The sequence below is a fragment of the Euprymna scolopes genome, chromosome 9 (assembly GCF_053919585.1).
Source record: "Euprymna scolopes isolate OS-2025 chromosome 9, ASM5391958v1, whole genome shotgun sequence".
NCBI lineage: Eukaryota > Metazoa > Mollusca > Cephalopoda > Sepiida > Sepiolidae > Euprymna > Euprymna scolopes.
This window is the reverse complement of record NC_136490.1, coordinates 128,931,008-128,953,023: the sequence shown is the minus strand read 5'-3', so window position 1 is coordinate 128,953,023 and position 22,016 is coordinate 128,931,008. Positions and strand designations below refer to the sequence as shown.

Genomic DNA, 22,016 nt, shown 5'->3' with positions numbered 1-22,016 from the left:
TTCATCAACGTTTTGTCTTTATTGCGAAGGAAGTCTCAAAATAAAGATGAAACGTTGATGAACACATAACTCGGTTTGTTCCTTTTTATTATTATTATATATATATATATATATATATATATATATATAATCTTTTCCTTGATATTTTTGAACCATATTGAAAAAAAGTCTGCAAATTTCAGAATTGATGACATTCCAAAGAATTCCAGACAATAACAAAAAAAAGAGCAGATCCTTCATGTTAGCAATAGAATATTCTTCATTTCCTTCATCTGTATAAATACGAACAGAATTCCCATAGTATTGCTTCTTATTTATCATTCCATCCAAATGGATCGGAAGGGATTGCAAATTGTATGTTCTGATGACCAAGAAGGTGCAACACTCTTAAGAAAGCAACCCCTGCCATAGACGTGTGTTAGAAGCCGAGATGCATCATTGGATTCTTTAATACATAAACCATTCAATATCCCCTGGCGCCAGTTGAACATTTATGAACCCGGTGCAGTTGATGTTAGCACCATTAGGAGATGGGTTTGCTGATTTCAGAAGTGCAACAGATGTGAGTGATGAAGTCTACGTCGGATGCCCATGGACAACCACCACTCCATCGCTAGCAAAAGGGCATTGAGAATGATGGTGACTATGTAGAAAAATAAATTCTGCCACACAAAAGGCCGCTCATTTTAATAGTACTATTTCCGTATCCATTGCGCTTAAACTTTTTTTTTTAAGGTAGAGTGCAATTAACTTTCACATTTTGTCCAACAAAAATATCGTTTAATTTGAACATAGTAGATTTCCTTTTGAAAATCCTGAAAATCCAAAAGGAAAACGACTAACCACTATCAACAACTTTCTTTACTTCCTGTCTGCACTTAAATCTAAATTCAAATTCCACGAACAAAGCTGTTTTTTTTTTTTTCCAGAACTGCCCACCTATGAAACTCTATTCCACTGACCTGCTTTCCAGCTGACTACAATATGGTCATCATCAAGTCCGATCTAAACAAGTTCTTGTTGAGCTGTCCCCTTTTAAATAATCAAATTCTACCTAATTTCCATCACTAATGTTTACTATGCTGTTGTCCCATGACCTGTATGCACTCATTAATTCTTATCCTCGAGTGGCCTTTGGGCCTTGATAAGCGGGGACTCCCTTGCAGCAAACAAAAAAGAAAAAAAAATTAGCACTTTTTTAATTGGTAAAATACAATTACATTAAAAGCAACTAATAAAATGGTCCTTCCCGCCCACGAACTTCATTTACTCCTTCAATCCACAAAATCAAACATTAGATTTTACCATTTTTAACATAGCAGTGTACTTTGTTTATTGGAATGTGACAGCCATTGAGGCCTGAAGGTTTTAGATCTGTCAAGCTAATATATTTGCATGCCCCCCCATCTATTTCACTGTTTTACTCTCATGCCAATACTAACTACGTACATACACTAAAAAAAAAAAATTTGAATCATGTAAACATTCAGATTCTTTTTAGAAAATTTTTTTAAATAATATCTGAAAATGTTTATTTATTTATTCATTTTTTTTTTCTTTTTTTTTTTTTAAATATATAGAATAAAAAATAAACATTTCCACTCCAGGCAAAAATAACATAATTTTCAGTCAGTTTTTTTTTTTTAAGTGGAAATCTATCTAAACAAGACATGAAGCCACTTGGTGTAAAAGGCTAAAATATTTAAAAAAAAAAAAAAAAAAAAAAAGCACTTCAAGTTAAAAAACTAACAAGTGAGAAATGTTATGAAAATAGATACTGGTCCAGAAAATAGCAATTCTTCCCCCTTTTGTCAGAAAAATTGCTCATGGAATGTGAGGCCTAAAGGACAGTATAAGAGAAGTGAGAGTTGCAAGGCTGCTGAAAGTAAGCCAGAGATCCATATTCTTTTCTGATTAATTATCGTTTTTTTTTTTTTTTTTATTAATGAGTCACTGATTATCAAGGCCTATAGGCCACTTGAGGATAAGGATTATTAAGTTTGACGGGTAGATGGTGAAACACAGAGAGGAGTTAGTAACAATGATTGTAGCTGGTCAAAAAATTCTGTATTTAAGATGACGCCTCAACAAGAATTTGTTTACATTTGACTTGTAAACAACAATGTTATACTCAGCTGGAAAGCAACCCTGTAGTACTGTATTCCATAGATGGACAGTTCTAGAAAACAAATTTTGCTCATGGAATTTTCACTTAGTTTCCCCGTTGTTTACATAAATCTGCTTTGGCAAAAGTCTGTTTTGATTCGTTCAACTTCTGTAGAACTACCTTAACATATTCATGAGTTATGTCTTTTTTCCCACAGAAACGTCAAAACTTTAAAGAAAAACTTACGCGTATCGAGTTTTGCTGCATGACTCTGGCATATTCCTCATTGATTCTTCCATATTTATCGTCACAACGGGGACCCAGCATATATTGTTCATGTTCCGGTTCAGGGCTTTCACAACCCTTGTGCTCTTTTTTATTTAATGCCTGCAAAGAAGAACAGAACTCTTCAACAATAAAGCCTTCTTAAAACAACCAAAGACAAGAAATCTAAAAAAAATTTTTTTAAATTGGTGCTTACTTATATTGCTGATCTTTTAAACCAACGCATTTCAGGTGAAAACATTACCTACGTATCATATCAAAATTAGTATAAATTCGAAAATAATAGATTTACAAAAAATTATCTAGTAGAAAAATAATTACAAGTAAAATTAGAATTTATGGAATTGAGTTTTAAAGAGTTGCACACCTAATTCAATATGACAAACTGGCTTATCTCCCTTGACTTTAATTAAATTAAGGGTCTGCCATTTTTAAGCCAACCGCAATTGTGGATGATTTTTAGAAATGCAGCTAGTACATCTTCTACTGGATCATTTTGCCATAACGCGTAAGTATGTAACGTTTTCACCTGAAATGCGTTGCTGTAAAAGCTCACCAACATAAACAAGTGCCATTTTTTTTTTATTTTTCAAAATTGTCAATTGACCAAAAGAATCCAACAAACCTGCAAAAGTTAAAAGCCACGTTTACAAAATGACTTTTTTTCTTGCATCAACTTCAACAACAAAAAATCCATTCAAGTTTGCTGTCTTAATTTTCTTCGGTTTAGAATCTGACCATTTCAAACCTCGATTGTCAACACCGGATAAATTTTCACTATGAATCGTCATTTAATCGCTTACCTAGCAGTTATCAAAACCAGATTTGTCCATTGCATTGTATCTGAAATAATGGCATGAAGCAGTTTTCTTAAAGATCAGCATCCCTGTGTTGACAAAGGCTTTCTGCAGTCTTGTCAGCTGAACAAAAAAAAAAAAAAACTTTCAAAATCTTCTTTTTTTTTCTTTTTTTTTTTAAGATGGTCAACAAATCGATTTTTTAATATGTCGTTTTAAGCAAAAACAGTATTACATACTATTTTCGACGTGAAAATTAAGTAACATGTCCAAAAATTATGAAAATTTATCGAGTAGAAAGTTATAGTTAAAAGTATTTTTTATGGAAAATTGGGTAAAATTTCATTTTTCTTAGATATTATAAAGACGGTGAGGAGTTCACACACAGAGGACATAACTATGAACATAAATTTTACATTACGGCATCGTGTTTTTCGACACTTGTAGCCAATAGTGACAGATATTTTTTTTTTTTTTTAAATAAAAAAAACACAAAAGTTGTTCTACTTGATGAATTTTCGTAATTATTGGATATATTACTACTTTCGACATGACAAGTGAGTGATATTGGTTTTGCATAAAACCACATGTTTAAAAAAAAAATGATCTGTTGACTATCTTAATAAGCACAGAAAAAAAATTGTAGCACCTTGTTTCATAAATATATTTTTATTATAAAACTTAAAGTAAAAACTATTTTGTTTTTTCATCTGGGGACAAAACCGCAGAAAGCCTTTTGAAAGCCTTTGAGTGCCAATCATGAAGAAAGCCTATATTGTGAATTGTTAAATAAAGTGTGGGGGAGGATCTTTGCTAAAAGGAGGAGGCGATGCCTGGGACGATGGCATATTGAAGGCGAACTGAACGTTTTTATGATCTTAGTTCGGAATGACAAAATAATAAGCGAATCTTGTGCAAAAAAAAAAAAAAAAAAAAAAAAAAAAAAAAAAACTTAAAGAAGCGAGAGCACGACCAAAACCCCACCAGACAACCCAGCGTTTTACACCGACGGTCGCGCTTTCCATGCCCCATCCCTCAACATCTTCACCCACGTCCACCTTCTCCTACATCCAATACTATCCATCGAACGTTGACGACTCGATCTCGGAATATTCACAAGTAAAAAAAAACGCATGATAAAACCCAAGTTGCTCCCTCTCTATTCCTTTTACCAATTATTCCTATTTACTTGCCTCCCCACGAGGGCAGAGTTAAACACAGGGTCAGTTTTTAATATGGGGGGAAAACTCAGCTCCACAAAAAGTGGCACTCTGGGTAGGAACAAAAATAAAAATTGTCTTGGTTGTGAAGATGTTCTCCTCCAATGACCCAAGATAGAAAAAGTGGTGTGTAGCATCAGGACATATACCACACTGTGATCTTGACCCGAAAGCCAGATAAACATTCAAATTTGTTGTTGACATTAAAGCAACCATTGATATTATCTTAGACAGGTATTTATTTCTCTCTTACGGTGAGAAAATGTGACACTAGGGTTGGAAATTGAAAAACTCACTCCCTCACCTCCTGGGGAGGGAGCACCTTGATCCGCAAAAGATTCCTGATAACTTTTTAAAGAGAACAACTGCGCAGGGCAGGGCTAACTCTACGCTGTTACCAACAGGGAGCAGGCCATTACGAGAATGTTTTAGTATCTAGTTGATTTTGGTGTCGAGGTTTGGTAGAATTTTGCTTAATAATATTAACTTCAGTGTACCTCTCTTCTCCACCACCAAATACCACTCAGCACTATTTGACAAGAAAAAAATTATTTCACTGGATCATCACACCATCAGATATATCTGGGGCCATTTTACACAGTGTAGACAATAGAACGGAAAAAAAATATAGCATTGCGTATTTTCCCCGACCCATGTCATTTTAATTTGTGTTTTTTTTTGTTTTTGTTTTTTAATATATATAATTTTTATGGAAAAGTAATCAAATGAAAACTTATATATTTGAAACAAAATATTCATTGAAAAATATGATTCACAACATAAGTATGTTTGGCGCATATTTAAAATTATATACTTATTAATAAAAAATACAGAAAAATCAATGCTTCTAAACTATTGGGACGAAATTTTGTAATCGATAAATGGAGTTTTCATATTTAAAAAAAACAATGGTTTCTACTGATTTTTTTTTTTTTTTTATCAATTCTAATAAATTACAATGGTAGCTTCCAACGGTCCAAATTACCTGAATATTATTGAATTATTAAAAAAAAAAAAAAAAAAAAAAAAAACTTTAATCGTGTTAGCAGATGAAAAATTGCCGCCATCTTGTTTAAATCGAAACGGAAAATTACCTCCCTTTTGAACTCTCCTGTGTCTTACGATTGTTTTCATCAAATTCTATTTTTATTTTCTTTAAAAAACAATTTTCTACTTTATCGACTTTCGTAATTTTTGGATTTAATCATCTTAAAAATACGAGGAATATGTAGATATCATTGTTTTCGTGTGAAATTTAGTTTTACGATTTCCGAAATTTCGTCCTAATAGTGTAGAAGCGCCGAAAAATCTTTGATGTACGTACTCGTCATTGAATGAAGATGTCCTATTTCAAAAAGCAGGTAATTTATGACCAAGTGAGACGTAGAAATTTGATCGGCCATGATGTATAAAAAGACAACTCTATTCGAACTATTGAGATTAAAATCTGTCTTAGGGTTTGTTTTACAATCCACAGAGATGCGAAAAAGTGTTCAAAAAACAAATATTACCAAAGGCAAGATCAGCTCTTTCTTCTACCTGTCCGGATAATTTTTCAGAGTTTTTACTTAATTTTAAATATTTATTCGGTTCGAAAACCACGAGCACAAGAAAAAATAATTGCATGATATCTCTTGCATCTTTGAAGTCTCGACAAACAATTAAAAATTATACAAAATACTGTTAGAAACCTAACCAAATGTTACCATAACATTTACTGCGTGGGTTTCTACCACTATTTTTTTTTTTTTTTTTAACTGATTGCCGAGACTTCAAAAATGTAAGAGATACCACACGACCATTTTTTTATTGTGCTCGTTTAACGCTCGGCACTACTCATTTTTTGAACCCAATAAACATTTTACATTAAATAAAAACATTGAAAATTAATCCAGCTAGGTAAAACAAACCCCAATCTTATAATGGATACATACATTACATTAAATATATTATTAAAATTGCTACAAATCGTAAACTTATTTTCTTAGTTAAGAAAAACTACACAACTTAATCAATTTGCATGATTTTTTGAATATGACATCTTCGTTCCGTCACGAGTACGTACAACATAAAGATAAAGTTAAAATGAGTAAAGTTACATAGGAACTTTATTACATTATCAAGTCAATAAGGTTTACGGAAAGAGGTATAAGAGAAAACTTTTTAGATCATGGCATTTTGAAACTAAATGCTTCTCGTTAGAAGAGGGGGGGGGAAGCCGGTATTACACAAATTAAAAAGTAAAAAAAACAAAACATTTTGTCATGAAAAACTGTGGTGACTGATTTGTTTTATATTTTTTTAAGTGTTTTTTTTTTTTTTTATTTCGTATCCTTTTTTATGCGTAATAAATAAATTGTTGAACTACTGCATATCTTCATAATAAAATTATATGGGTCGGGAAACTACGTGATAATCCAAAATATGTGCGCGCGAAAATGGCAGAAAACAAAAAACGAAGAAAAGAACATTCTGCTATACTGCAAGCCAACAAGGCGCACATTTGCCATTGCCTAAAATGAAATTGTGAGTTTGTGGAGGGGCGGAGGGATCGAATGTTCTCCGTGCATTAGTGAAACGCTGTTGTCCTCTCCATGTCTGCTTTGAATGGACCCAATATATGATGTTCGTACAACCGATTCGTGGTACTTTACCTGTTTTTTTTTTTTTTTTTTTTTTTTTTTTTTTACATTAGTTGAGAAAAACCAAAAAGGATGAAATAAATAAAAGCTATAAATAAATGTTATATGCAAGAAAGAAAGGCCACTTTTGTACCTACCTGGATATTTAAAAAAATATTTTTAAGCGATTTTTTTTTTTATTTCAATCAAAAACTTGGGTCAATTATTTTACGTTAGAATGAAAAAGATGTTTTGACATTAGTTTTGCGACTGTCTCGGAACTTTGATATCATTTATTTATATTTTCTCTTTACAATTGGGTAGAAAAGTAGGTACTTGTACAGTTTAATCAAGACATTAAAAAATGAAAATATTGAAAGTATCCATTTTGGACTGAAGTTCTCCGGAAAAAAATTCAGTAAATTTAATCGAATAAGTTTTTTTTTTTTTTTTTTTTTTTGGGAGGGGGGTAGCGGAAACCCCCGTTTTTATGACAGCGCGCTCAAGGTAGCCATGTTTGGATTTTAGAACATGCTACGGGGGAGATAATTCGATCTAAAGCACCGACACCCCTCTCCCCATGTTAAATCATAGCTTTTCTTCCTAAAAATCGAAACATGACTAGCTTTTGATCGGTAGCATAACAAATTGTTTTTTAACTGTAAAAAAAAAAAAAAAAAAAAAAAAAAAATACTTGATCAAATTAAGGGTACTCCTTGGCCGTGGAGTTCCATGGCAACCAGCAGAAAAATTTAATGGGTAAATATTTACTTTAACTACAATAGAACACCGACCAATAAAAATTGTTTTTTTTTTTTTTTTTTTTTTAAGGTTTTCTGGGGTTGCTGCCAACGAATCTGATATTCAAACCCGGCTGCCAACGAATCTGATATTCAAATCCGTCGCAAATTTACCGTTTGCATGGTATTAACCCCTGTGCCAACTCACCGCCATCGTTAGAAATTCGCTCAATATATGTTACCGTGACATAGGTTGAACTATATTCGGTGTTTTTTTAATATTATTTTGTCTAGTTTATTATTTATAACACCTTTTCCCAAACTTACCGTGTTAAAGAGAGTGTCGGGCGCCATTTTGAATTTTCCAACACATATCGGTAAACACAGTATGTTTTTCGAGCTGAATAAACATGTTACATTGAATAAAAGCACGAAAAATGTATCCAGTTTGGTAGAAAAGTAACTTATCTTGCCTTTGATAATATTTATTTGTTATGTATTTGTTTTTTGACAACTTTTTCGAATCTGTGTACAGTAATACAAACCCATGTATTTGGAACATTTTTTTTTCCTAGCTCTTGAAAATCGAGTTAGCAGGAAAAAAGGATCTTCGGCAAATTCCGGAAAAGTATTGTCAGATTTCTATTCTATAATATATAATCTTATTTTAAAATAAGATTATATATCCTTTGTACTTTTTTTTTATTAATAAAATTCAATAACACATTAACATATTTGAAACACACATAGAAAAATGAACTTTTTTTTTTGCTTGGACATTCATTTATTTTTTCTTTTTTTTTTTTTTTTTTTTAGTTCGCCAAACTCTGAATCTGAATCTGTTCCATAGCAGTATAGTATGATGCAGTGATGCACGTAGTAAAGTTTAGTATCTGTTCTGATGCTACACTTTATATATTCTGTCCTCAATCGGTAGATAAGAAATCTTTTTCGACTGAGGCAATTTTAAGTTTTGTTCCAATCCAAAGTACCTTTTCTTGATTACTGGATTTTCCCACATTAAAAAACTAGCTTTTGTGCCTAACCCTGTCCTCATGGGAAGGCAAGTAACTTTGAATGTATGGAGATAATATAACGAACAGATGTTATTTCTGAATTTTTAAACTAATTGAAAATTCATTAAAATCTTTAATAATTTTAAAATGTTTTTCAAAAGTCTACATTGTAGCCTATTTTAATATCAATCAGAAAGTTTGTTTTTTTTTATCTTGTTTATTTTGGTTATCTTTCAGATGCAAGGTTCCTTGTTTACTTGTGATTGTAACGATGTAAGATTCCGTTGTACGGAAGACCAAATCGGCCATAATTTAAATATTTAAATTTATTTACTGAATTTAAATATTTAAATTGATATACTGTTTAAATGATAATATACGTCTACGATGTTTTTATTGGCGCTTTTCTTCGTATTTTTTAATAACATCTTTTTGCACCATTTACAAGTTTTTTTTTTTACAAATATTTTTTTAATACTGTAATAGTAAAATTATTTTAGTAAAATTCTATATTGGATATGTTTTTTTTATGAAGTTTAAGTAAAAAAAGTTCACTTTTTTATTATTAAAAATACATTTCATGAAAACACTCATTATAAAATGTTCACGTTGTTTAATTAAAAGTTCTCAATTTTAATCTAATAGTTTTATAATTTTGTTATTTTGTTACAAATTTCTAATAAAGATTATTCTAATTTTAACGGTAATTTGGTTTTCATTATAAACTCCGTCATGTTAAAGGCTTGAAAATCACTTTAAATCAATTTTAATATTAAAAAAAAAAAAAAGAGAAATCAACAGGAAAAAAATCTCGTGTGAAAACATTACGAGATACCTTTTCCGTATAATTAATAAATGTATCTTTATTTTACTATTACAGTATTAAAAAAATTATTTGTAAAAAGAACTTGTAAATGGTGCAAAAAAAATGTTATTAAAAATACGAAGAAAAGCGCCAATAAAAACATCATAGACATTTTGGCCGATTTGGTCTTCCGTACAACGGAATCTTACATCGTTAAAACCGCAAGTAAACAATGAACCTTGCATCTGAAAGATAACCCCAAAAAAATGTACGTACCCGTCACGGAACGAAAATGTGATATTCCAAAATCACGCAAATTGATGAAATACGTTTAGTTTTAACACACAAAACCATCTTTAAATGATTTAAAACGATTAATGTGGAATCGTTAGCATTACAAGGCTGATCTTGTAAGTTCGAATTATTGTGGACTTATCTGTCCTTATTCTTTTTCATGATGGTGATGCGAAACGGTCCCTTTTTCTTTGCTTAATCATGAAATTTGATTTTTTTTGTTAGTTACTTAAAGTGATTTTTGGAATATGATATCTTTGCTCCGTGACAGATACGTACATCCTAAGGATTTTTTTTTTCTTCAGTAGATTGAATACTAAATAAGAACACTTCTTTATTTTATTTTTAATTTCTTTAAAATAAAAATTACAAAAATTAAAAAACCATTCATTATAATTGAAGCAAAAACGGTCATTAGTAAAGTAGGGACGCTATTTACTTTATCACCGTCTACATGACATGCGCAGATTTACTTTGTTTCTTTTTTTTTTTTTCTCGAGAGCAACTAAATAAAATATGGAGGAGGAGTTCTACAAATCAATTTTTAATTTTGATAAAAAGAATAAAATATTAATAATAATAAAAAAAAAAAACGATTTTTAGTTATTTCGTTGAAAATTAATTTTCTTATTAGAATTATCGTGAAATTTAGTCAATCGCCGAGTTGTCTCCCTTGCACCATGGTTTATTTGATGCTCAAGTGGAGTGTTTTTCAAGGTCCAAACATGACCTTAAATTAAATTCAGTGGTTAAGCCTCAATTTGGGAGTGTGGTGTTACTTCTTATTTAATAGTACTCTCGGGCTCCATCTAGCGATCATACCTGTTAAGTCACATCTATTAGTTAAACAGAATCGATTCCTGGTCAGTAAACCAGAAACTCTGACAAAGTGTTCGCTTTTTCTCTACCCCCAAGAAAAATCCTGGAAATTGTTATATATAACTGAACTTGATATCAACTTTGAAACGATAGTACACAGTTCTAAGTTATTTTTTGGAATTTTTAGAATACATGTAAGTGACCTAGTATTTATTAATTTCGTTTATGGAAATATCTCTAAGGTTTGCACGGAATCTGATGGCTATCAAATTGAATCGGTTACAAGGACCATCAAAAGAAACACTGTGTCTCGTATAAGTTTTCTTTTTTTTATTATTATTTTAACTACTACTACGTTGGGGAAGATAATAACTAATTCACATTTATAGTGACCCATATGTATCTTCGTGTTTGTTTATAATTTTTTTTTTTTTTTCGATAGGTATACTTATTGAACTGTGCTTCTGAAATAATAACGTTATTATTTCGACAGCTATTCTTAATATGGGGAGAGGAGGGTGTTTTGTAACTTTTCTGTACTTTCAGTTAAATTAATAAAAAAATATCGTAAAACTTTAATTTAACTTGAAAATACCATTTAAAAATAGCACGGTTCAATAAATGCATAAGCATCTTTTTTCTGATTTCATTTTTTTTTTTTTTTTTTTTTTTTTTAGATAAGGAGTGTAATAATAATTCGATTATTCGGACTGTCGACGTCATTGTTCGGCCGATATAATCCTGACCTTCTTCAGGGTATATTTGAATTTAGAACTTTTCATGTAAACTTGGGAATCGTTATGTCGAACGCGAGAAGGGTTCATTCCGAAATATTATACGGATTCTTTTCTAAAGAAAGTTCCTAGGTTCGAAAAGCTGCGCACGAAGAAGACCGAAGCCTACATAGGTCGATGCCTTTGTAAAAAAAAAAAAAAAAAAAACGTTGAAAACCGTAGTTCGAATAATACAACTTTAGTTACTTCACTCGACAATCGCGATCCTAGAATAACGCGCCCAAAAATCTATTTAGGCAATAAAAAAATAGTTTTATGTTATTTATTTATTTATTTATTTTCATTTTGGAGAATCATTTACATTAAAAATTCCAGTTAGTATTCTACATCTAACATTGAGAAAACAGTTTTCACAGTTTCGTTTTAGATAAACATAACATCAGGTAAAATTCAGTTGCCATTTTATTTTGGCTTGTTTGTTCACATGTTGACATTTTTCGAACGTGGTTTATTCAATTGTAGACGACTGACTGCGATCTTTATAATTGCCATTTACTTTAAGTAATTTTATTTTGATTAAAAAAAAAAAAAAGTTAAATATGTGTATTTGCCAGAGATGTACACAGCACGAAGGAAGACGCACAAAAAAGATGAAGTTGAAGCAAACACTAGCTTTTCCTCTTCTGTCAACACAAAATTCGACATTTTGTTATTGTTTTACTGAGACACGTATGTGTTACCATAGCAACAGGGATAAACAACTGCTTTCGCAACTGTAAATGGAATTTTCTTTTCGTTTTGATTTTATTTACTTTTATAGCGTAAAAAAAAAATGTCATGATTTAAGGCAAAAAGTAGAATAACAATTTTGACATCAGTTTTCGGTTGAAGTAAAACCAGAGCAAACATAAAATCGTTTTTTTTTTTGTTTGTTTTTTTTTTTATTTGTTTTTTGGGTTTTTTTTAAATGCGAGAAAGGGATGAGAAGGCCAGGGTGACGCTATTGTGAGAGAAATTGTACATCTTTGCTGTGCGAATAATCAAATACTTTGTGTGTTTGGACGATTAATGTATGAAAAGACGGTTGTGGAATATGGCAGTTAAAAATAAGATGATAACAAATAAGTATTCCATAAAATTTTGCAACGAAAGATACTAGCGTCCGTACACCGTAAAATTATGGAAAATGAGCAATTTTATTCATTTTTTTTTTTAAGACTAGCAAGGATGACATATTTCAATTAAAACTTTGATCTCTCTATCCGTCTTCCCCCCCCCCAATCGTATTACTTTTCCTTCCCAATCCGCTTTCTCCTCTGCACATTACTTTCTAGCTGGACATATGTACAGACATCTACCCCCTTTATATAATAGATCCCGCTATGAATTACTCGACATTTTCTCTCCATATTAATAAATTATAATTAATAATGATGATGATAACAATAATAATTAATACATAATAATTAATATTTAATACATAATCATAATTAATAATACGGGAAAACCGCCCCTCCTCCCCAACCCAACAAAACTTCTTTTTTTTTTTTTTTTTTTTTTTTTTTAAATATAAGATAATATAAATCCAGGACAACTCTGATTATGAATATACCAACTTAGTGGAAGTTTGTTTTGTATTTTTTTACTTTTAACTTGACATACATACATGCAGACAACTGCCCTTTATATTATAGACCAGTGATTCCCAACCTTTTTTTTACATGGAGGCACATCATTGAGTTTATTTTAAATCTTCGTGGCACATCTATCATAAAAAATTAATATTTTCTACTCAAAACCTTCTTGCAATAAAATTAAAAAAAAAAAAAAAAAAGATCACATAAAGAGAATTTTTATTTGCATGCATCAACATAGCCTATATTCCATATTTGGTTAAGAATAATAATGGACAGTTGTGTCTGGTGTTCTTTAACTATTACTGCAATAGATTAGCGAATATGAGACACACTGTTAACTCTGTTTCAATATTTTAAATCTTTCACGTTTTAATTTTTAATGTTGTTTAAGTAACACATTCCCAGTTTACATATGTACAAAGTTGGGAATGGCAGGAAGATTTGGATGGCTTTTTTTACTTAGAGTTGAAATTGAGTGGTGTCATCATGATTAAGAAATTAAATGGTTCTCTTAAACAAAATGAAATTAAATGGCTTCTATTATATCTATTCACGGCACATCAGTGATTTATGTGCCACGGTTGGGAAACACTGTTATAGCCAATAAAATAATATGCATAATTCTCAAACTTCTTAGTTAACGTCATTCACTGATTGTTTTCCTCTTTCAGGGTAATATAATAAGAAGACGAGAAATAGCATCAGTCCATCATAAAATGGTTAATCTGTAATGTCTAGTGCTTAATTTCTGGTTGATCCATGAATTCATCCTGGGTCGTATCCCAAAGTCCACAGCTGGGGGAGTGTAACTTGATGTCTCCATGCTATTGGAATACTTCTGGACGGTCTGTTACGTCATTGCATGACAATACTACTCCCCAGTTGTAAATGATAAGCACATCCCCTTTAAGTGAAGGGATTAATCCCATTTGTAGCTTGACGGGTTTTTTGTGTCATTAATTCTCTCCAGAGAATTAATTAGATAAGACCAAATTGTAATGTGTGTCTTAAAAGAGCGAACAGCACATAGATTTTAGATTTTTATATAAAAAATATTTATTCATCTTGAAGGAACACATAAAACCTGGGAGTTGGCTAGCTGGTTTCGTATAACCGATGCAAACAAAATTTAAATTCCAAATTATGCATAAATTTCATTTTTTTTTTTTTTTTTTAACTTAAAATTCAAGTCACATTTTCCGAAATTTTTGGTGTATGGTAATATTTTCCAATAGCAAGTAAGTACTTATAAAGTTTTGCCGTCATTTTATTTTTAACTGTTATATTGTACAACCACCTTTTCATACACAAGTGTCACATTTGTTTTATTTTATTCATCAATTTCTCCATCCATGATAATTAAGCACTCTCATAAGATTTATCGACTTATAGTTTATTTTTTTTTTATTTTTACAGATACTAAGTGGATCTGTACGGTATGTCAATTTTTACGGCAGGTTCAATAATAATAGAATTATTGTTTTAGGTCATCAGATATGACCTAAGCAAGTCTCTTCAGAAACTAAACCAAAAAAGAAGAATAAAGACAGGGATTTGAAAAAACATCTGTGTCACGTTTTTTGTAACCATGTGGACAAATGAATCAATGGTTGACCATAGTGTCATCACGTAATCTGTGACTCCACACATTTGGAAAAAAGACAATCCAATCAAAAGGTAATAATTTTTTTTAAATCTCGTTTACCTTGTAAGGAAAAAAATCCATAGTATTCAACGATAATAACATATCTTGTTCTAGACCCCCCCCCCCCATCAATCGAAAATGTATGTTCAACAAATTTCTTTACAAAAAAAAAAAATGTATTTACAATGAAATTTGCAAAAGGAAAACCAAAATCCTGATCGGAACAATGTCGCCCATTTCGATTGCTAGAGTCGTTTTACGTTATTTGCATCATCATCATTTGCTGGATGAAGGGGGCAGTAATCCGAAGCATTTCAGGTAAGCCTCATCATTTCTGCATCCGACTCTAGAAGATGCGATGAAAATCTGATCCATCTATGGAAACATACGATGAGACATCAACAAAAATAAAAAAAGATGTACAGGGAGGGAGGATGCAGAGCACGGTTCATAGAATAAACCCTCCTGCCCACCCACCTCATTCTATAAAATTGCTCAGGTGAAACTTGAGGTGACGTCCTAACCTCTTCTTTTCCTTCATTTCCTATGGTAGAAAAACTCATCGGTCCCTTCCCTCAGATCAAATCTGAAACCTCATTAAAATGGATCAGAGAAATTTCCATTTTTCACACGTTGTGATCAACCCCAAATCTCCATTCAATAAAGTTTGAACTTTCAAACTTACCCAAGTTGATTGGCATTTAAAAAATAGCTTAAATCGACTTATAATATCTATTCTGTTTAATAAAATAAACAGCAATTGTTCATTCAGTAATAACTACACGATGTGTGTCCATATCTATAATTATACATCATTGTTTTAATACCTACAGACATTAATATTTCACTCTTATGCAATCATCAGTGCAAAGAATGACAAACAACACTGGTTGAAGGAAGCCACCTTTGAGTCCATTAGCAAGGGTTCACTGCCACAAAATGAAGTGAAAATTTAACATTAATGAAGCTTAACGTTTATTTCTTGGTCACTCTAAGATCGTCTGTAACAGGAAGTCACGATTCTCGCACACAACGCCAGCTGACCAACTTTTTTCAATTTCCCTTGACAGTGTGCAGTGCAGTCAGCATTAACCCTATTCAGGGTTTAACTGGCTTCCTCCGAAGGATGAAGTTTCATGGGAGTATGAAATTCACAAGCGGTTCCCAGTCGCATGTATATCCCCGTTAGGGGAGATGAAGACATTAGGTTTTTGCAACTTTTTGCAGGGAGGTGTCGACGTCCTCCTACATACAGCGCCTGGACTTCCCAAATTGGTCACCCATTTTAGTAATGACCAGGCTCAACGTTGCTTAACTTTGGTGATCTGACGGGAACCGGTGTGTCAACGTGATTATGCCGTATATAACAGTGCTCAACTTAAAGAATTTTTTTTTTTTTTTCTTAGAGGGGCGAAAATAATTATGAATAATTATTTTAATAAATATATATATTGACGGGATCCAAGAAATATTAAATTATTCTTTAATTGGAGTCGTATCATGATAATAAAAAGCTCAACATGTAAGGTGCAGCAGATGAAGAAAATTATCAACAATACAAAAAATAGACGAGTACAAATAAATTTCTTTATCAATTCAATAAGGAAGATAACTGGATGGGTTATCAATGCTCTTTGTACCGATTGATAACCTATCCTCTTATTCTATGTAGCCTGACGATTCACTACAATGATATAATGCGGACACCTATGCATGCAGCATAATTTCCATAACACACACACACACACACACACATATATAATTAGGCAACATTTTTTTCTCTTAGGCATATTTCATTAAATAAATAGACGATTTTTGTCTATTTATTCTGTTTTTGATCCTTTCCAACTTTCGAATAACGGTATTCACAGCTAGCAGGAACTCGCTGATTGAATTGCCATATTTATCGTAAATCTGAGTATTTCCAATCTTTCTGGATTCATCGTCAGAGATAGATTAATCTAACTAGTTTTTAACAATTCATATAATTTATTATTTTTTTTTTTAATGTGTATATTTTTTTTTATGGTAAATTATTTTAATAACTTTACAAACATTTCAGGATTTTATTACTATTGGTAAAGTTTATCTTAATAGTTTGGAATGTTTGTAAAGTTATTAAAATCATTAACCAATGAAAAAAATATATACGTTTTATTTCAATAAATTTCTGTTACTTTGCTATCTGTAATTGTTTAAGATATATATATTATTGTTCAAAACCAGTTAAATTAATCGATTTCTGACGATGAATCCAGAAGGATTGGAGAGTACTCCGATTACGATAAATATGGCGATTATTCCACCACTCCGCTAGTTCCTGCCAGAGGTGAATACCGTTATTCGGAAGTTGGAAAGGATAAAAAATAGACATTTTTTTTGTCTATTAATTCTATTTTATTTAATGAATATATATATATATATATATATATATATATCAGACTCGTTGGTCCTCTCGTGGTTTCTAACTTCGTCCTCGTAAGAAGGCAACTAAAACATAAAACATTCTTTAGTCTTTTACTAATAGACTTTGTAGCCCCCACCCGTTTAAATAACAGTTTTGGTAGCACTGCAGAGTGCAGCCCCTGTAAATCCACTTTCGAATCACTCTGGCAACACGCAGAAAACTCATTAACTTTTTATTGGATTAATTAATTTCAGCTTAAGAATACGAAGTCAGTTTCTATTTCAATTGTTACATAAATTGTGTGTTGTTTTTTTTTTCTGTACAATCCGCACGCGTCATGTTCGACCTATTGTTGACCTTCCTCCCTCGCTTTATTGGGGTAAACTTTAAAGCTTCAAGTATCTAAAGAAACCAGACGAAACATTTTTTTTTTTTTTTTTTTTCATTTTCCTGTTTCATTCTTAAAAATGGCGCCTTTCGTCTCAAACACTATTTTTACTTGAGTTACGTCAATATTTTTAACTTATTGGCGAGTTTTGGCGATTGTAAACTAATAATTAAAAAGCCTATTTCGAGGGTGTGTCTGCATGGAAGGTTGTAGAGGGGTCGGTCAAGTGGAAAGGGAATTGGCTACTTCAAAATGGCTCCAACCATTGAAAAAAATAATAAATAAAATAAATAAATAAAAAAATACGATGCACTCATCTAACGGATACAGTCTTGCAATGGCCGCATTGAAAGCTGGATCTTTCAGTTAGTAGTGCTTTCAAACAAAAGTAGCATTATTGCTAATGATGGGACTATTTCAATATATTTCCCGATTCCGATACAATTACCGATTCTGATTCTTTTTAAATTATTAAATATTTTGTTATAGTGTTATCGTTGTTTTCTCCGTGGGGCTGGGGAGTATCATAAATGCCCGTGTAATATATACGTATATTTGCAGGAATTAAATAAACACACTTGTGGGTAGTAGGAATGTTATTTTAACTGGTAGTTTAAAATATATGAATATGTATTTTATTATTTGTAGTACCAGTAATGGAAATAAAGTTTTAAACAGAGGCAAAAGAAAAAAAAAATTAAAAGAATCGTTTTTGGCATTGGAAAATAAGCAGAAATTTTCCAATTCCAATACCACCAAAAGTTCCGATTTTTCTGATTCCGATCAGTCATCCTAACACTAATTATTACCATCATTGCTACTGTACAAGCAACAACAAAAAGCTAACGGCTAACACTGTTTACGAGCTAACTAATAGATGATGCGCATGTAAATAAAAATCTGTGTGATGTTCATATCTGTGACGGGAAGAAAATGCCATATTCCAAAAATCACGTAAATTGATCAAACAATTTTATTTTTATAAATAAGATAATTTTTTCAGGGATCAATAAGAATTTGTAGGAATTACAACAAAACTCTTGCAAGTTTAAATTATGTTGAATTAACTCCCTTGCTTCTTGCTAGTGTTTTCAAAATGGCGTCCCAAGGCAGTTACTCTCCAGATAGCCATAAAATTTGATTTACTCGTTTAAAAATAATTGTGAATATCGACTAGAAATGTTTTATTAAAAATAAAAATTAGTCTTGCTGTATTTTGTTGATCTGCCATTGTTAAGAGCGGAAATACTAGAAGTACTAATAAAGCAGGGGAGATAACTTGGTCTAATTTAACCAAAAAATGTGTTAAAATGAAGTAAACTTTTTTCAAAATTCGAAATAAATGAATACTAAACAATTACAGATAGCAAAGTAACAGAAATTTATTGAAATAAAACGAACATGAAACTAGTAAACACTCACAGACCGCATTACCTCCCCTGTTTTAGAGTAATTGTCAATATGACGTAAAAAAAAAAAACTGCAATTTTTGATAAAATTGATTTTTACTTGTAATTAAGTTTCTATTTGACCATATATTTTTTTTATATTTTTTTAACTAATTTTTGGTGAGGATACTAATTTGTGAATACTACGTATAGATATCAAAACGTTTTTCTCAGAATGCGATTTTAATTTGTGACAATCTTATATAAGCACCTAAAAAAAAAAAAAAAAAAAAAAAAACTCCTCAGCTAAGAAGTCGGGTGCATCTGGTAAGAAATCAACTGAAACAAGATCAACGAAAAATTTTTTATGGTTTGGGCCAGGGTGGATCTTGCAACAAGCCCCCAAAATTATTCGTCTTTAATTTTTCAAGTTACCTTATGAATTTTTTTTTTTTTTTTTTTTTTTTTTCTAAACTTTGATGAATTAGTAAAATCAATTGTGAGTGTTGACCTTCTGGAGAAAATTAATTTTATTTGAGCCAGAAAATTTCAGACTGTTACAAAAAAAAAAAAAAAAAAAAAGGCCATGGAAAATCTGATGATGAAGAAAACAATGATGAAGATGGCAACATGAATCTTTAAAAAAAAAAACAACAAAAAAACACAAACGGTGCCTTCATCATCATAGGGTGGCAAAAGTGAGAAGATGTGTGAAGAATCATGCTTCATGATACAGATAGGTGAGACCGGAATGTGCTCCATACAAAAAGATTGACCGAGGAGGTGGAAAGGTGAAACTGATAGCGAAGAAAGAAGACAGAATGACAACATCAAGAAATTTGAAAAAAAAAAAAAAAAATCAACAAAATTTCATTTATATATGTATACTAGCATTTCAGCCCAGCGTTCCGCGGGTGTTTAGACGTGTATGTTAAGCAAAAAGAAAAAAAGCGGTCAATATTTTTTAACTTTGACCCCTTAACATTTATTCTTTTGGACTCAAATCAAGTTATTAAGTTAGATCCATGTCCAAGGAACCTATATCCAAAATTTCAAGTGTTTAGACCCAAAATTGGCAGAGGAGTTTGGTAGAGTTCTCAAAGGTCAAATCATTGAACTTTGACCCCTTAATAGTCAAATTTCTGGCCGAAAACTGATTACAAAGATTTTCTTAAATCTCAGTACACACACACAGACACGTTCACTTATATATATATATTATAACTACTTCATTTACTAATATAACATTAATATACGAAAGTATAAATTTATGCGTAAACTTTAAGTATTTATTTCAACAGTGCTCAATACGTAGGTAGAGCTAGTTAGTAAGTTATAAAATATATATAGCGATTTAAGCTACACTGAATATTCCGCGTTTCATCCACTCTAGGATTCTTCAGGCAGCTTAATCGGCATATATATTTTATAACTCTATATATATATATATATATATATATATATATATATATATAAAACACATATTTGCTCTGCAATAGTATTGAGCACTCTCTTCAGGTTTTTACTAATTACCAATTTTACCAAATATATATATATATATATATATATATATATATATATATATATATATATATTCAAGTTGTAGCAAAATAATAGGTCGGGTGTATTTTTACTTTCTGATTATTATGTCGACTTTATATTCTTGTTCGGCAAAGAAATCGCTAATAGTAAAAAGATGAGACAAAGTCGAGATCCACAATCCCCCATCGCTATGCCAATTGAAATAAATGAAACGGTTTCTACTTTTTTTTAGATGAGGATTGAGCCTTTATATTATTTGGATTATTCAAACTAGTGTTCTCATCTTGGATATTTTTTTTACAACGCTTCAGCCGATGTAACCTCCAACTTTCTTCCAATATGTTTTGTTAAGCCAAGAAATCTGTATGAAATTTTAGATGCAACCCTTTTTTTGGATCCATGAGAGTAGCAAGCTCTCGTTCTGTCAGCCATGACCAGATAGACGTCTTAAGAATCCTTTGGCGTAATGGATTTATTACGAAGTAAAATTCAGTTCTAAGCAACTTTTGAAGGTTTAATGCTCAGCAGTGATACTAAGGATATAATTACGAACTATTTAAGACTTTTACCCAACAATGGCTGATCAAACGAAAGCATGTTACACTCATGGATTAAATAAAGGGTTTGTCCTAGACTTTACTAGTAAGAAGAGTGGCTACCCCCTCCCTTCATTAGAATTTAAAAAAAAAAAAAAAATTCAGGTGATTACTCAACCTTCCTTTAATCAATGTCCAGCTACTGTATGCATTTATATATAAGATAAGAGAAAATTAAAACTAAGTTGAACTTTACAATCAAAATTTATTGTCCGACTGAATACTCCAAAAAAACAATTTGACAAAATAAGATATATATGTATATCATGTGAAAAAAATAGAAAACCAGAAAATTATATATTCACTAGTAAGCTGCCCGGCATTGCCCAATCATAAAATATGCTTACATATATTTTATATATTTTAATTTATTTTTAATTAATTTTTTTTTTTATATATTTTTAATTTACACAAATTTTGCATTTATTATGACAGAGGCAATACTCTATTGATTATTATATTGTACTTAGATTATATATGCCATCAGCTAGAATCGAAAAAAATGGCTAAAAACAAAATCGAATTTGTTCCATAGATCCTTCAAAGTCTGTAGATCAAAAATTGAGTAGTTTGGTTGAGACAGTTCTTTACAGAGAGACAAAGTTACTTTATCTCTCTATATATTTTTAATTAATATAGACAAATATTACATAGTCGCTATGCTAAACATGCTAATGTTCCTATTTACAATGCCTCCCCACGGGACAGAGTTAGACACCAGGGTCGTTTACAGACAATTGATTTGCAAGAAACCAAAAGTCACTCGTCAGATGACACAATAAAGTTTATTTGCCACCGAAGGCATCTGGTTCTCAAATGTTTTTATATAATATATATATATATATATATATATATATATATATATTGGTGATGAGACGATTCCGATTCTTTATAAATCTCTAAATATTTAAATATAAAAGTGCTATTTTGTCCCGATTACTGTAAAAGAAAAATACATCTTAAATGTGCCTATAT

General features: G+C 31.1%; 1 protein-coding gene and 1 pseudogene across 10 annotated transcripts in view; both read right to left on the bottom strand.

Annotated features, from left to right (window-relative positions):
* Positions 1–22,016, bottom strand: part of LOC145284828 (myocyte-specific enhancer factor 2C-like) — a 347,716-nt gene that overhangs the window by 17,949 nt on the left and 307,751 nt on the right. For all 10 annotated transcript variants that reach the window (XM_080133798.1, XM_080133802.1, XM_080133806.1 and 7 more), the window contains one exon: positions 2,354–2,494. In XM_080133798.1, the coding sequence (XP_079989924.1) occupies positions 2,354–2,494 (141 nt within the window). The remainder of the gene's footprint in view (positions 1–2,353; positions 2,495–22,016) is intronic.
* On the bottom strand, positions 15,967–16,085 carry LOC145285121 (5S ribosomal RNA; annotated as a pseudogene).